Genomic DNA, 18,343 nt, shown 5'->3' on the forward strand with positions numbered 1-18,343 from the left:
TTTTTTTCTTCAAAATACCATGTCACCTAGCTCGCCACAACACCTGACGAGTTAGGTGTGGACACGTGGCAGTAGGTTTATGGCCACGTAAGCCGCTGCACTTACGTGGCAGACAGTGTGTCAAACTCGTTATGCTGCATAGCATGTTACGTGTCAGCTTGGCGTGTTACTAACACGTGTCAAACTCGCTATGTTGCATAGCATGTTACGTGTCAGCTTTTCTGACACGTGGCCATTCATAGGGGTGACAAAAACGAACCAACCTGATAACCTGTCAAAAATGAGCTGCCAACCCGAGCCAACCCGACCCGAGCCAGTTTGGAAAAAAACGAGCCAACCCGCGGGTCAAACGAGCCAGCTCGCGGGTTGAGTATTTTTTTTTTATAAAAAAATACAAAATATAATATACAAAAATGGACAAAATCCGCACATATTGTTATCGTCTTTCTTCCTTCTCTAAACCTAAGTCCTTAATCTTCTCACATCCCTCCCATTTTTATATTGTTAGGCTATGCTGGCTCTATTTGGTTCAAATATCTTACCCACTTAGTAGCGAGTGGTTCTGATTGTTTCTTGATATTGATGCAAATTTATTGTGAAGAAAATTCGAAACTAGAATATTTTGATTTTATTTCTCATTTTGTAACCATTTGTTTAAGCTGATGGAAGCCACATAGCCAGTGCATTAATACTACAGGTTCATTTAAATAGCTTGAAAACAAGCCAACCCGCGATCAATTTTCGAGCCAACCCGCGAGCCAATTTTCGAGCCAACTCACGAGCTCTTTCTTCAAGGCAACCCATGAGCCATATTTTTGAGCCAACCTGCAAGCCAACCCTAACCCGTCTCGGGTTGAGTTTTCTGGCTCATTTTTTTTTGAGCCAACCCTAACCCGACTTTTTTTTTCGAGTTACATGCGGGTTGGGCCGCGTCTAGCTGGGTTGGCCCGTTTTCCCAACCCTAGCCATACATGTTGTGCTGCATAGCATATTATGTGGGCTAAAATATAAGTTATACCCTTGAACTTTGACCGTGTTTCAAATTACCCCCTTGTACTTTTAATTGTTTCAATTAACCCCGTATACTTTATAATTGTTTCAAATCAACAATTCTGTTAAAAATTTTAGAAACGCTGTTAAACCTCCTCACATGCTCTAAGCCCCAAATCTCAAAATTTTCTCTTTTCTTCTATATTTTCCCATCTCTTATTACAATTTTCTTTGGATCTTTTCTCAGTACTTTGGGATGATTTTGATTTGGATCAGAGAAGATCAATGTGTCTCTTTTTTTCTATGTTCTCCCATTGTCTTTTTTGTACATATTAACATCTTCTACGAAGGGGAGACAATCAGCCGGACTTCGGAGTCAGAATAATAATTCAAAAAAGGTTTTTGTTTGCTTTGCAGGCATGAACTAGTCGAGATGTATGTGGTGCCATTTCTTTCATTCACATTGATTGGTGAGGTTGCTTGATTGTAAGGGCCGGGAAAGGGTCTGCCACCACTGACTCATATTTTTTTGTAATCGATGTAGCTTCGTCGTCTGTCTCGGGATCGGTAGTGTTCCCCCATTCCTTAGTCTTCGCTTAAAGGATGTTGATGTTTCTTTTATTTAAGATACAATCTGTAAGTAAGTTACCAAAATTTTCTGTGTTGTAGACGACGGAGAGTCAATAGAAATAGAATATGAATCCCTATAGAAGAAAGTTCTCGAAAGGAGAAGGGGAATTGACCAGTTCTGGAATTCACAACTACAAAAATCACAAAAGAAATTTTTGAGATTTGGGGCTTAGGGCATGTGGGGAGGTTTAACAACGTTTGTAAAATTATTAACAGAATTGTTGATTTGAAACAATTATAAAGTACAGGGAGTTAATTGAAACAACTAAAAGTACAAGGGGGTAATTTGAAACATGATCAAAGTTCAAGGGAGTAACTTATATTTTAGCCTATTATGTGTGAGTAGCCCAGATCTCCAGCGCTTTTGGTCTAATAAATTCTCACTCCTAAAAATAATTAATTAAAAGTTCTAAATTAAATTAAATTACTTAACAGTTAAAAATAATTTAACTTAACATAAACTAAATTATATTAATTAACACTCCTACATTAAATTAAATTAATTAACACACATAAATTAAATTAAATTAACAGTCCTAAATCAAATTATTTTAACATAAGTTATTTAAAACTAAAATATTCAAACCAATATTAATTTTCCTTAAATCCTTTTATTTTAAAATATAGAATTCAATAATTAAAATTATCCTATAATTTATTAGACCACAATGATGCAAGAAATGAAAAGGGAAATGATGAATTTAGTAGACCAAAAACGCTAGACTGCTAGGCTAATTACACATAATATGCTATGCAGCACAACATGTATGACCACGTGTTAGTAAAGCTGACACGTAACATACTATGCAGTATAGTGAGTTTGATACGTGTCAGACATGTAACACGCCAGTTGCCACGTAACATGCTATGCAGCATAGCGAGTGTGACCCGTAATCTCGTTGCACTGTGCAGCGGCTTACGTGAGCATGAACCTACTGCCACGTGTCCACACCTAACTCGCTAGGTGTTGTAATGAGTTAGGTGACATAGCATTTTTGAAAAAAAATTCTGGTCCGTAGCATTGAGGTAATTTTTTGTGAATAGTGTGGCATTTTAGTTGTTGTCCCATCCTATACCTTGTGATCCCAAATTGTTGAGATGTATATAAGTTGGGATATATCTATGGAGATTACACTTCTTTGTCTTAATCACTTGACATATGATTACAATGATTTCTCTCATTTTACTCCACTAAGATGAAGTGTTGCTAATGCAATGAAGTCACATACCTAGTTACGGGGATGGGACTATGGCTTTACCCTTTCTCTCTCATTTTCACATACTTTACTAAATTCATCTCTATGTAGTAAACTAATCTATGTGAGTCAAGTATCTTAATTGTGTGGTATTAATGTATTTTACTTTCTAGGAGTGGATTAGTGATGAATAACTTGGATAGGTTATAAATTCAAATCTTAGTGTCGTCATTGTATAACAAAAAAATGAATTCTACCTTCTTTATAATATTTTCATCGAGTAGATCATTGGGAATGATACTAAGAGGGGCAACTAAATTATATGGATGACTTCAATTCGGGGGATGACAAAGCCATAAAATTTTATAAGGACATATATATTTCTTTAAAGTTACACCTATTTATGTAATTAAAACAATAGAAATAATCCTCACAACTAAAGATTTATATAAATTTAAAAGGGGGAGGCGATCACTTGTAACATCTCCTCCTCGTGGTTCAAGAGGGGAGTAACATATCATATTGTTATGGATATATACCATATCTTAACTACTTATCTAAGAATCCATTAAAGGATACTCATCCAATTATCCTAATAATAAAATAGTAGGGCTGCTCAGGATAGAACCCTTATCCCAACAGAAAGGAAGTTGAATCTCACTACAACTGGAAGATCTACACAAGCCCAAGAGGTAACTTTATAAATAAGAGGTTAAAGACCCCATGTACAGACTTTTTGACCTACTTTACTATTGCTGCCAACACTGTGCACACACCCACGTCTTGGCTATAAGCCTATTGCTTGTGCGCAATGATTGGAGTGTTGGCTATGTTGAAAATCGACAATCACACAAAATCGAGAAAACAGAAAAAGAGATAAGAGTACAGAGATTGACACGATGATTTACCCTGGTTCACCCAATTAAGGCTACGTCCAGCTTGTCTGTACTATATTCTCCTCACCGCCACTCGTTACAAGTCTCTCGGTTTACAAGGCAAATATAAATAGGATTACTAAATCCTAATAGCAGTTATTCATGGGCCCAAGCCCAAACTGCTAAGAAAATTACAATAAAACAGAGGCCCACAACAGTACCTAGCCTCTACTGGCCTGGGGGCGCTGCCAACTAGGGCCCCAGTTGCCTTTTTGCTGACCTCGACAATTAGGGCCCTCATCAGCATGCGAAGTATGAGCCATACCCAACAGGCTATAAGCCAATCTAGATATCTATCTCTAGGGTATCTCTGAGCGCATACCATACGATCTTCTAGGACCTTACACATATTAAAAAATTAAACTGTAAAAGAAAAAAAAATCTCAACCACTACAGTTTTGTACCACGCATACATAAAGCTATTACTACCCTCACCCTATTATCGATAAAATATAAAATTTTAAAAGACTAGTTAAAAGATCTTTAGCTAACTTTAAAGTTACTGCAATGGTGATGTCTCGGAAATGGATTCAGTCTTGGTATTTTGGCTATAACTTAAACTTTCCACCATGGATATTGATGTTCTTTGGTTCTACACTACTAGAAAAAGCTTGTATACTGACGAAATTATTATGAAAATTCCGTCACTAATTTCATCGTCACTATTACTTTCCGTCACAAATTTCCTCGCAAATTATTTTGCGAGGGAATTTGTGACAAAAAGTAATAGCGAGGATGAAATTAGCGACAGAATTTTCATAACAATTTCGTCACTATACAAGTTTTTTCTAGTAGTGCTATGAAAAGTTGAGAAGAGTATCTACAACTTTCATGTGGATTTCAAGACATGATTTGGAGTTTAAATAGAGCATGAAAGTACAACAGTGGTACTGTCACAGAATTTGACACAGTTTTGGAGTTTCAGTTAAATCAGAAGCTATAAACATCAGATTTTGCTATTCTCTGGTCTTTTGGAAAGCTATAGCTCAGGCATAAAACTTTTGTGAAGAAGTAAAAATAAAATTATGATATTAGATTAGCTAAATTAAATTGTACATGCAGTTATAAGTACAATGGTGTTGACATAAGATCTATACAGGTTTTAGTCTTTTGCTTATATTGTGAGCTACAAATTATGAAATTTTACATTCTTTATTGTTTCAAAAAGATTTACAACTTTTTTAAAGATACTCAAAGCTCATTCAGATTTTAAAGGACCCTAAATGGAGGCTGAATGGAATATTGTTATTATGAGATTTGGTTCAATTTCGGTTTTTTTATTATAAATTTTCATGGATTTTATGACCTTGGTTCAATGACATTTGAAGGAGTAGTGATCGAAATATAGTAGTGGTGGCAGTGGAGTACATGTCATGGTGTCATACCTTATAATGGAAGAAAATATGCTCAACGTACACAGGTCCAAAACTTTAGTAGGTAACGATGGGTATTGATCTATACCTGAGATTACATTTAATTTTAATAGTAATAATAATAATAATACTAGGAGATCAATGAAGTTGCTCACTGACGTGAGTTGTCGAATTTACTCAAATTAATCAAGTTTGTAAAAATAAAGATTTGTAATAAAGTGGGCAACCTGAATCGTCTCTCAAGGAATTTGCAAGGATCTTAATCGAACAATTAAAAACAAGAAGTAAAAAGGGGGGTTTGTTTGATTAAAAATAGAAAGTAAAAACAAGGATTTAAAAACTGAAATTATCAATTAAAAGCAATCAATCCAAGAATTAGGATTCTAAGATATCCATCATTGGACAAAGGATTACCAAATCGTGGTTGACCCTAAGCAATTCGGAATCCCTGCAATTGTTTAGGAACCCCTCTCTAGACGATCGCCTAGCGTTTGATCAATATGACGAATCTACTCACGCAATCGCGAAGTATCAGCCCGTTTGACTTAAGATCATTGGGTTAATCAACCTAAACATTAAATCTAACATTCAATCACTTACCTTAGCTGCAATCGTAGAACTCGAATCCGAGTTGAAGGAAGATAAATGATTAGGATCAAGATGAAGCGCAGGCCCTCCGGATTCAACCGTGGAATCCTTAATTCTTGGATTGATTAAAGAACTCTTAGCCTAGCATGGCTAAGTAGAAAACCATAATTGAATTTAAGAAAATAAAGAAGAACAAAAGAGTAGTAGAGAGAAAACGTCAATTGCAATTGAATCTTGAAACTGTAAAAACATAAACTTTCAAAACGAAAACTATAACTAAAACTGAATGACAAGGTCTCTTAAACATACCTTTTTATAGGCTCTACAAGTCTGACATAGTATAAAAGGAAATAAAAGATAAATAATAGATTTGGGCCTCATAAAGATTGGGTTCCCAATTACAAACTTAAATCCAATTAACTAATTAAAACGGTAGAAACTCATGATGAACTTGGGTTTGATTTTCGACCATCTTATTGTCCGAACTGGGATTTCATGTCTTCATAACATTTGTATCCCTCTGAGTTAGCTACAAAACACAACAAGAATGGGGTCAATCGGATACCTGTGCAATGAGGTATGGTCAAAATACTGTAGTAACGTAAATCAGGATTTTTATTACGAATTTCAAAATAAACCCAATTAAAAATCCAACATCTAATTTAACCCAAAGATCATTATTTACACACTAAACAATCCAAAAATCACTAATCAAGAGTAACAAATAAGTGTAATAAATATTAATTATCAAATTCCTCTACACTTATCCTTTTGCACTCCTGAGCAAAATTAAAACTTGAAACAAAAACTAATTAAAGGAATGACAAAACAAAGCAAAAAACTAAAAGATAACCAATGCTTTCTAACAATTGCTAAGAATACAATAATCTGAACAAGGATAATAAAGCTTCAAAAGATCAACCAATTAAGATAGACATTCTTTCATCTTAAATTACAAAACATGGTAATCTCATTCAATAATGCTAATCACACAAGATGGTCTCTCATGGGATGCTCTCAATCAATCTCTCAAGTGTGTAGGGTAAATCAGTGTATCACTCAAGTTCCACTCAAGAAAATTGCCCTACCATAGGCTTGCTCAATTTCTACTTCTCCACTACTCGAAACACATGCATGCAAAAATCAAGAGAACTTTTTACAAGGTTATATTGGGGCTAGGGTGAAGGTATGGAAAAATATGAAAATAAGAGGCTATGTAAGAACCCACACTGTTAATTAAGGAAGTTAATTAATTAATTAAGAGAAATTAGAAAATAATTCCATAATTGACCCTAATAATTATTATGAGGCTTTAATAATTATAGTAAGTGAGTAATAATGCTAAAAGTCATTTTTCTGATGAAAAATGCAGATACCGGTTATGCTACTCGGTATAAATGCGTACCGATGAAGTATCTCGAAAAATTATAATAAGTGCATGAATATTCCTACAATAATATATAGGACCTGTAAATCAAGTTTCAAGTTAAAATAACGAGAAGTGGTGCCAGAACTGATACTGGCTATGGAAAAGCGCATACCGAAAAGGTGCTGCGAAAAATATAATAAAAATATAATAAATCTTAGAAAATGAGTAGGTTCAGAATCCTAAGTTTGGGATTAAAATGCTAAGCGTAGCTATTAATTCTAATACAGTGTGATTAAGTGTAATCTGTCTATAAATAGCGAAGTGGCACATGATCCTAGGTCATTTGTGCAATCCTATGTGAGTCCTTGGAGCTGCTGACCAGCCTCCTCCATGTTCATGCATTTCTCTCTTTGAAAAATCACCAAGTTGTCATCTTTCTCTTGATTCTTCCCTCTCAATCTTTGTAAACACTTAGTAGAGTGATTTGTGAGGGTGAAGGTCAGCCTTGCTGAGTTGTGGGGGCTGTTTGTGGAGGTTGGAGGTGGTGCCTCTGAGTTGAATGGTAGGGGAGCATGTCTCTTGGTATTTTGAGCTTCAAGGAAGGATCTTTGGTGTGAAAGAACCAACCTTTGAGCACCATTTTCGTTTACCTTTGAAGTCAGATTTTGTAGACTGGCTTGTGAGCTCCATGAGCCTTTGCTACTCTGTTTGAGTCTTGGGTAAGTGTCACCAACCATGACCTTGTGTTTTCTTGGTTAAAAATGGAACCTTGATGCATGTAACAAGCTAAAGATCATAACTTAAGGTTGGGTAAGGTTAAACACACCTAGAAATACATGTTTAAGCTTCTGTAATCGGTAAAAGTTGAACTTTTGGATTGATATCTCGTGAAAAGCAGATTCTGAGTTCTGCCGCGAAATATCTGGATATTGGGTTAGAAATATCTGGATATTGATATCCAGATATGGATATCCGGATATAGGGTTCTGAATATCCGGATATGGATATCCAGATATTGCAAGTCAGATATCCAGATATTGATATCCGGATATGCCCCCGACAAATATTCGGATATTCTGGGTTTTCGAAGAACAGTAGCTGCACTGTTCATACAGAATGATGTTTGGGGTTCGTGGACCCTAGACTGGTTAAGTTGAGCTTCTGTATTGATTAGTTAAGTCAGAATTTAAGTGATTAAAGGCTTGTGGCTTTGTGAGAAGCCTTAAGACATGAAATGTGAAGGAAAGACGTTGTCCTTGTGTCTTATACTTGTTGAGTATGATTTTTGATATGATTGTTGGTCCAAAACAGATTGTGATTCTGCTGTGTTTGGGCTTTGAGATTGGTTGGAGTCTTGGCTTGGATTGTTAGCTTGCAAGGTAAGCTTTCGTGTCCTCAGTTTAGCCATTGTTGGTTCCACCATGTCCCATGGGGGTATGGTTATATGCATGACATTGTTTTCATGATATATTGATTTGTTGAAATGTTGTTGAACTGTTATATGCGAGTGCCTTTATGATATGCATGTGGTGTTCCACCTATACGGTAAGCCTGAGTATGTGGTACATACAAGAGGGTGAGGCTGTGGGTGAGGTGCAAGCGATGTTCTGTGTACTAACTGTAGGTAATAAACGTATTCCTGCATTTCTCTGGCCAGTAGAATAGTTAAAGCACACATGGCATGAATATCTGTTGCGTTGCATAGTTTTGGAACTTATATTGTTAAATGCTTTTGAACTTATATTGCACATGTAAGTGAGCTTGGGGTGGAAGATCTTTGAGGACCCCTTGTCTTACTGAGATTTCTGTTTAGAGATCTCACCCCACGTTTGGGGCACATATTTCAGGTTCAGGTAATGCGGGGGTTGAGAACTCTAGCGGCAGGAGGCCGAAGCTTAGCTGATATTGCTGTTTATATGATGATTATGCTTGGCTGCCGGATTATGCTTGTTGCTACTTGCTGTTAGCTTTATGATTATATTGCTATTGTTGTTGAGACCTTGTTTGGCTATGTTGCCTTATTTGGTGAGCATGGGGATTGTCCATGCCACATTGATTGACTATGTCTTAGTTAGATTTGAGTTGTAATAATTTATCAGGATTATGTCCGGACTACGTGTTGTAGTTCTGTGATTTTAGATACTCACTGTTAATTATATATTGAGGTATTTCAGTTAGGTGTGTTTTGCAATTTACATACAGGCAATGTTTTGAAAGAGGATTTTAATAATCAACTTGGCTAATGATAATGACGTCATAATTGAAAAGAAAAAGATATTCCACATTTTTAATTAAGCGTGGCTTAATACCATGACATGCTAACAAACCGGGTATACACGAGGTGTTACACTAAGCACCCAAGAAATTTGAAAGAGCACTAATTAAGAACCAAACTAAAGAAAATAAGAACTAAAAGAAGTAAAAAAATAAGACAAAGACAAACCAAGAACATAAAGTCACTAAACTACACATTCTCTTTTTGTTTTTGTTTTTGTTTTCTATATTTTTTATTGCTTTTCTTTTCTTTTTTATTTTTTTTATTGCTTTTTTTTTCTCTATTTTGTTAGTGCTACTTTTCAATCATTTTTTTAAGCACTTTTTTTCTTTTTATTTCTCTTTTTCACAATCCAATGAACAACAAATGCAATGCCAAGTGATGAATGACATAAAATACCTCCCCCCACACTTACACACAAAACTAAGATGAAACCAATTCTCAATAAATTTTCAAGGTGCGAGATTACATGGCTTTACACTTAGACTTGTAATGTGGCTAAGAAAAGAATGAGATAAAAAGGCACAAAGGGGCTAACCAAAGAGAATATAATGCAATGGGTGACTATCTGGCCAAAGTTGGGAAATAAAAGAAAGAATATTTATGCATGCAAGTGAAAAAATGTAGTTTTAAAAAGAAAAGGAGCAAGTTCTAGAGAACAAAAATCATGAGGGAAAATACATCGGAAAGAAAGAATGGTAGAAAGATAAATTCCATTCATAAAGGCTCAATCTTTCACAAGGTTAATACCAACCCATGCAATCAACATCATGAATTCAACTACCAAGCCAACTATTCTAACAATCAAGAACTATGCTCAATTAGAATGATCCATCAAGAACAACATATCCGAGTTTACACTATATATAACTCAACAATTATAAGGAAGAAAAGGAAAATCTACTTATTGAAAATTAAAACTAAAATTAAAACTAAGACAAAACAAAATAAACTAAAATAAAGAAAAGGAAAAAGGCAAAGAAAGACTCCCTGTCCTCCTTAGGGAGGATAAGTGGCATCAGTGAGCCTGAGCTCTGCCTCCAAAGGCTGCTGCTGGGGTCCCTCATGAAAAAGCTTGAGGCAGTGTCCATTCACAGTGAAGGTCTTCCCAGTCTGTTTGTCACATAGATCAACTCCACTATAAGGAAAAACATTAGTAATCTCAAAAGGGCCATCCCATCAAGATCTAAGTTTACCAGGCATAAATTTTAGACGGGAATTAAATAGGAGGACTTTCTGGCCCACAACAAACTCCTTTCGCAGAATTTGCTTATCATGGAATGCCTTTGTTTTCTCCTTATATAAGCGCGAACTCTCATAGGCATCCAGTCGAAGCTCCTCTAACTCTTGTAGTTGCAGTTTTCGCTTTACCCCTGACTGAATCAAATCCATGTTGCACTGCTTAATAGTCCAATAAGCCTAATGCTCCAACTCAACTGGCAGGTGACATGCTTTACCAAAGACAAGCCGATAAAGAGACATCCCGATCGGAGTCTTATAAGCAGTCCGATACGCCCATAAAGCGTTATCCAATCTCTTGCTCCAATCCTTCCGGTTAGAATTAACAGTCTTCTGGAGGATTTGCTTGATCTCTCTATTGGAGACTTCAGCTTGACCCTTGGTCTGTGGGTGGTAATCAGTGGCAACCTTGTGAGTCACTCCGTACTTTCGTAGCAAAGCATCCATGCTTCGGTTACAAAAGTGAGAGCCCTGGTCACTGATGATAGCTCTAGGGATGCCAAACCTACAAAAAATGTTAGATTTGACAAAATCTACAACCACAGCAGAGTCATCAGTCCTGGTAGCTTTCGCCTCAACCCATTTGGATACATAATCAACAGCTAGCAAGATATAAGTAAAACCATAAGAAACAGGAAATGGAGGTTGCTGGGGCATCCCATGCCTACGGGAAATACTCCTTGCCCTCTGACAATTATTACATGACTTACAAAATAAATATGCATCATGGAATAAAGAAGGCCAAAATAAACCAGAGTCTAACACTTTGCTAGCAGTTCTTTGGGGTCCAAAGTGACCATCACAAGCAGAAGCATGACAAAAGTGAAAAACAGATTGAAACTCAATATCAGGTACACATCTCCTAATTACTTGATCACTACAAAATCTCCACAAATAAGGATCATCCCATACATAGTGTTTAGACTCATTTTTTAATTTCAGAATCTGAGCCTTAGTGGAATCAGTAGGAAAAATATTACCAACCAAGTAATTTACTAAATCGGCGTACCAGGGAAGTGTAACTTGCAGAAGCTGCTCATCAGGAAAGTCATCTCGAATGGGGGGAAGGTCTGATGGAACGTGAGTGACACGGCTCAAGTGATCAGCTACCAAGTTCTTTGCTCCACTCCTATCTTTTATCTCAATGTCAAATTCTTGGAGCAGTAACATCCACAAAATAAGCCTAGGCTTAGCATCTGCCTTCTTCAAAAGAAACTTCAAGGCTGCATGGTCAGAAAAGACACTTTAGTATCAAGCAAATATAATCTAAACTTATCAAGTGCAAAAATGATAGCCATAAGTTCTTTTTCAGTGGTGGTGTAATTAGACTGGGCAGAATCCAAGGTTTTTGACGCATAGGCAATAACATGTGGGGCTCTATCAATCCGCTGAGTAAGAACATCACCAATAGCAAAGTTGGAGGCATCACACATCAGTTCAAATGGAAGAGACCAATCTGATGGTTGGATCACTGGAGTAATGGTTAGGTATCACTTCAACTGATCAAAAGCCGACTTACACTTATCACCGAACTCAAAATCTGTGTCTTTCTGCAGAAGGTTAGACAAGGGCAGGACAATCTTGCTGAAACTTTGAATGAAACGCCGGTAGAATCCTGCATGACCAAGAAAAGAACGAACTTCCCGCACAGATGTGGGGTAAGGTAAAGCAATAATAACATCTATTTTAGCAGGATCTACCTCTATACCCTTTCTAGACACTATGTGTCCCAAAACTATCCCTGATTCAACCATAAAATGACGCTTTTCAAAATTTAAAACAAGATTAGTCTCGATGCATATACTCAAAATCCTGGCTAAACTACACAAGCATACATCAAAAGAAGATCCTTAAACAGTAAAATCATCTATAAATACTTCCATGCAATCCTCTAAAAATTCAGAAAAGATGCTTACCATACACTGCTGAAAAGTACCAGGCGCATTGCAGAGCCCGAACGACATCTGTCTGTAGGCAAATGTTCCGAAGGGGCATGTGAAGGTGGTCTTTTCTTGATCTTCACGTGCAATATGGATTTAGAACTAGCCGGAGCATCCATCCAAGAAGCAGTAGTGAGACTTGCTAGCCAACCGCTCCAGCATCTGATCAATAAAAGGTAAAGAGTTTGCAGGTGGCTTGGTTAAGCTTCCAGTAGTCTATGCAAACTCTCCAACTATTCTGAGCTCTTGTGGGGATTAACTCATTTGTCTGGTTAGCTATAACAGTTACACCAGACTTCTTAGGAACCACCTGAACTGGGCTAACCCATTGGCTGTCAGAAATGGGGTAAATAATGTCATCTTGTAACAACTTAGTCACTTTTTTCTTCACCACATCTAGAATGAGGGGGTTCAAACGCCTCTGGGGTTGTCGCACTGGCTTAACGCCTTCTTCCAATGATATTCGACGCATGCACATAGAAGGGCTAATACCAACAAGATTAGCTAAAGTCCAACCAATCGCCTTCTTATTTTCTTTCAACAAGCTTAGCAACTTCTCTTCTTAATCAAGAAGAAGGTTTTGGCTATAATTGTAACGACCTGAAATTAAAAAATAATAACAATGGAGTCGCCACCAATTTTATTTACTTTGGAAAAATTGGAAAACCTTTTGTCACGAACTGGTCTCTCAAAATTCTAGATCAAAGGTTCGGGAGTCTAATTATGCGCAGGGAAGGGTGAAAACTTAATCCCACTGCACCCCTGACACATCCGTTTAAAAACGGTAACCTTAAATCAATTATGCGAATTATTAATAATTTTTAAAAATATTTGTTTTATCCCTTAAAATAAATATGATTATTTAAGAAGGATGAAGACTGAAATATTAAAATTTTATTTTAGCTTGACGGAAAGAGTTCCGCTCCGACGTACCCTACGGTGCAGTGAGGAATTCAAAGCCACATCGTTCTTTAGAAATGTTTGTGTATTGAGTAATTTTAAAGAAAATCATTTGAAACCTTTTGAGTTTGATAGTTTCGGACTATCAAGCTGTCACAGCTAATATAATCCGAAATGATAATTGTAGGATTAACAAGCTGTCTCAACTCAGCTAATCCTTTTAAAATAGAGTTCATGTTATTCTTTCATTATTATAAATTTTACGATAAATTTAAATAAATTTTGAATCACCAAGCCGTCACGGCTAAAATGAATCAAAATAAAAAATAGAGTTAACGAGTTGTCACAGTTCAGCTGACTTCTATTTTAATTGATGGCAAAAAAAGGTTATTGGTTTAAAATCATCAGATAGTCACAATCGAAATGATTTAAAAAAAATAATGGGATTAACAAGTTGTCACAGCTCAGCTAATCTCGTTTTTACTATAAATATAATTTGTGATTCGTTTTCATAATCAACTACATAGTTGATAATAATAATAATAATGATGTAATTGAAAAAGAGTGAACTCCCGTTAGCTAGTAGCTAACATATAGTGAATGAAATAATATTATATAAAAAACAAGAAAAAAGAAAAAAAGAAAAGGTAATACATAGGGAAACGATGGGATGAAACAAATAACTAAAGAACAACTATTTTATAGTTATGTATCAAATACATAGGGAACCGTAATCATATAGATAATATAAAAATAATAAACACTTGGTACCATGATACGTTCAGGCGAAAGGAGAAAAAACATACAGCCCACATCTATCATATAAATGTATTATAGCAAGGATTATCTAAGAATATTTAGACTTTAGGATCAAAACGATGTGGGCCTGCATGCAATGGTCTAATAGCACTTATGCATTGAAAATTGAAATCTGATTATGTACATTAACTTTGAATCCATGACAGCTTTCCATTTGATAAAAACCATTAGCTATAATATAAAAAAATAACACAAGCATTCTTACTTGAGGTTCCCGCACAACAAAAAGAAATCGATTCACAAGGATTCATCTTCGGGTCAGAAACTATGTCAAACATTACGTAACATTAAAACAAAATAACAAACTTTGCAGTATGCATCTTCCATTTAGTACGCAAACCAAACTCTATCAGAAGAAACATTCTCAGCAGCATCAGCAACACATAAACAAATGGATAAAATCCTTGAAGCAAGCATAAGGTATTTGGATATGTGAAATTTATAAATCAACCATCATACTATCCGAATATGAGTTATCAATTGCTAAACAACAGTGAGAAATAAATTTAAAAACAAACCGAAATTACCAGAATAAGATTTTCTCCAAAACAGCTTCTGCCCCCTTCCTTTTTCTTCTTTTTGCCTTTATTAGAGTATCTTCCACACAAAAGAATCTAACTGATACAAGCTTTCTCTCTTTTTTTTTAGAAAAGAAAGAAATTCTCAAGCTCCCAATTTTTGTTCTTCTCCCCAAAGTCAAAGTCGCTCTCCTTAAAACTTCATTTTCATCTCCTCTCTTGCGAAAACTGCCAGCCCAAAAAAAAAGGTCCCTTACCAATCGAAGTCTCTCTCCTATTTATACAATAAACCTCTCCTGTTTTTCTTCTGATTTTTTCCTTTCTTCCTGAACACGGCTCCCTAGTTTTTCTTATCCTAAACCTTGTTTCCTCAACGCTACTCACGTGGGATCATCTGCAGACAATCCAATTGATTGACAAAGGCGGTGGCACTTCAACAGAATAATATTATTTTTGTTTTAATTTCAACCCTTTTGCGGTCAGTCTTACATGGCCTTATCTCTGCTCTGTAGCGCCTTCTGCTTTGTTTTCCCCCAGGTAATGCAGCTTGGCAAGTGGGATAAATTGTTATCATGAATGGTGATGGGTGTATAGGGTTTGAGAACAGCCCAACAACGTTTCCTTTCCATTATGAAAGGTATCTTATTATTATGATAAAATCTGAACTACTTCTCTTTTTTCTTTTTTAATATCTCTTTTTTACTCACTTTATAATAATAATATGTTTAAAAATAAGGAGTTCACCATTTATCATTTTTATTTGTATTTTTTCCTTTCTCTTTTTCTTTATACAAAAGATAAAATTAAGAGTTCACAATTTATTATTTTTATTTGTATTTTAATATTTGGAATAAAATTGGGTGTTTACAATAAGGAAAAAGTATTTATCCTTTTAAATGACACAACTTATATCCTTTCACTCTCACAAAGAAGTGGGACCCACACCTTTATTTTTTTTGTCAATTCTCTCTCCTCCTTTATCTATCTCTTTCTCTCTCTTAAAATGACACAACTTTACATCCTTTAAAATGACACACACTTTACCCTTACAATAATGACTGGCAACTACTCATTCTCCTCTAGGTAGGCATACTTCAAGTGATCTGGTAGAACCTTCAGTTCTAGCTTAGGGGGTTGCTCGGTGGATGGGAAAAGTCTGGTGGGTTGTACCAGTTCAGTAGTATGCACATCAGCCATGCCTGAAACGAAATTCTCAACAATAGAATTATTAACAGAACAAATATCAACAGGCAAAGCGGGATCCCCAATCAAATTGGAAGCATCAACAAAATTAATATCAGAATCTTGAATCAATGCATCACTGAAACTGGAAAAACTTGAAAAATTGGTGCAAACAGTGCACCATTCACTATCAGCACAGCCATAAACAACAATGTCATGGTAAGATGAAAAATCTGTATAATCAGCAATTAATCTAGCAGAAACATCATCAACAACCTCATCAATAACATCAATGCAGAAAATAGAATGCTCTTCCCTAGGATATTTCATAGCATCAAAAATATTAAAATTGACAATACTATCACCAAACTCCATGGAAAGAGTGCCAGAATGCACATCTATTTTGGTCCTAGCAGTTTTCATGAAAGGTCGACCAAGTATGATTGTACCACTAAGAGTCTCACCCTCCATCCTAAAATATAGAAATCAGCAGGGAAAATCAGATTATTCACCTTAACTAACACATCTTCAATCACCCCAGAAGGGTGAACACTACTTCTATTGGCTAACTGGACAACAATACCCGTAGCACGCAAGGGACCAAGACCAAGAGATTTATAAACAGACTCAAGCATGACATTAATAGCAGTACCTAAATCTAACATACAATCATCAAATTTACAATTTCCAATAATGCAAGGAATAGTAAATGTCCCTGGATCTTGGCACTTCTTAGGCATGGGTTGGATGAGGGCTGAGACATTGTGGCTCACGCTCACTCATTCATCTCCCTTTAGCCGCCTCTTGTTGGTGCATAGCTCCTTCAGAAACTTGGCATACTTAGGTATTTGCTAGATTGCATCCAAGAGTGGAATGTTCAATTCAACTTTTCTGAATGTATCGAGAATCTCCTTCTCTTGTGCTTTTTCTGCCAACTTTTTGGACAGAACGACTCTCTGAGGGAAAGGTAGAGGAATGGCGGGTTCAGACTCATCTTCACCTTGTTTCGAGGCCTCCTTATTCTTAGATTGATCTGATGATGATTCAGCCTTACCTGTAGCTAGCTTGGGATCTTCCAGTTGCTTGCCAGACCTTAGGGTTATAGCACTGACATTCCCTTTCGAATTTGGGACTGTCTGGGAAGGAAGAGAACTAGGCCCTTGAGGTTGGGTCTGACTCACAGAAGTAGCTAATTGCCTGATTTGAGTCTGTAAGTTCTGAATTGATGACTCAATCCGCTGCTGCAATTGCATATTACTAGTGGCAAGCTGTTTAAGTAAATCTTCCAGAGAAAGACCACTACTGGGCTGTTGCGGCGCTGGTGGCTGCTGTGGAGGTGCAGTAGGTTGGAAATTGTGCCTCTGTTGCTGAGGTACAAAATGTTGTCTCTGTTGGTACTGGTTTTGATTTTGATTTTGGTTCCACTTCAAGTTGGGATGATCCTTCTAGCCAGGGTTATAGGTGTTAGAGAATGGGTTGTATTATTGTTGCTGTTGGTATTGTGGTTTACCAGGAAAGACTCCTACTGCTACAGCAACTGTCTTGTCTACTGGAGGGGTACCTTCTTGTAGACTGGGGCAGGCATCAGTGGGGTGCAACAAATACCGCATGGGTTGCTTGCTTGTGGAGCGGGAGGTTGAACTATTATTGTTACTGCCAACTGTATCACCAGTGAAGTCAGCTCGTCAAGCTTATTCTCTTTCCTTTGATTATCTGTGCTCAACGTCATTGCTGCTACTACTACTACTGAATTCTGGACAAGAGATGCTTGTACTTGGAACACTGCACTGTTGTTCGCTCTAGCGCCAAATTGCTGAGCATTGGCTGTCATCTGTGCAATCAACTCTTTTGCCGCAACAGGTGTTTTATTGACTAGGACTCCACCACTGGCTGCATCCAAAAGGTTTATGTCCATAGGCAGCAAGCATTTGTAGAAGTAGACAATCAGCAATTGCTCTGGAATCTGGTGATGTGGACAACTTGCACAAAGTCTTTTAAATCGCTCCCAGTACTCATGTATGTTCTCCCCATTTGCTTGTCTTATGCCACTTACCTCCTTTCTGATTGAAGTGGCTCGTGAGGAAGGGAAAAACTTCTCCAAAAACAATCTGGCCATGTCATTCCAAGTTTCAATAGTTGAAGGTTGAAGGTAGTACAACCAATCCTTAGCTCCTCCGTCGAGGGTAAAAGGAAAGGCTCTCAGTTTGACCTGCTACTCATCAACTCCTTGCGGCTTTATGGTGCTGCAGACCACATGAAACTCCTTTAAGTGCTTATAAGGGTCCTCACCAGGAAGGCCATGAAACTTGGGTAGCAAATGTATTAGACCAGACGTAAGTTCAAAAGCAGTATTAATTTCAGGATAACGAATGCATAAAGGTTGGTAGTC

The 18,343-nt window shown here is 36.7% G+C and overlaps 1 protein-coding gene across 1 annotated transcript; it reads right to left on the reverse strand.

Moving 5' to 3' along the window:
* Positions 1 to 16,805: 16,805 nt before the first annotated feature.
* Positions 16,806 to 18,070, reverse strand: LOC133295380 (uncharacterized). Its single transcript, XM_061494207.1, has 2 exons — positions 17,516 to 18,070; positions 16,806 to 17,399 (listed from the first exon to the last, which is right to left on the reverse strand). The coding sequence occupies exons 1-2, from the start codon at positions 18,068 to 18,070 to the stop codon at positions 16,806 to 16,808; spliced, it is 1,149 nt and encodes a 382-aa protein (XP_061350191.1).
* Positions 18,071 to 18,343: the final 273 nt, after the last annotated feature.

The sequence above is a fragment of the Gastrolobium bilobum genome, unplaced genomic scaffold, assembly GCF_033153095.1.
Source record: "Gastrolobium bilobum isolate Gb01-03AN ecotype WA unplaced genomic scaffold, APGP_CSIRO_Gbil_v1 utg50313, whole genome shotgun sequence".
In the NCBI taxonomy this organism is placed as follows: Eukaryota; Viridiplantae; Streptophyta; class Magnoliopsida; order Fabales; family Fabaceae; genus Gastrolobium; species Gastrolobium bilobum.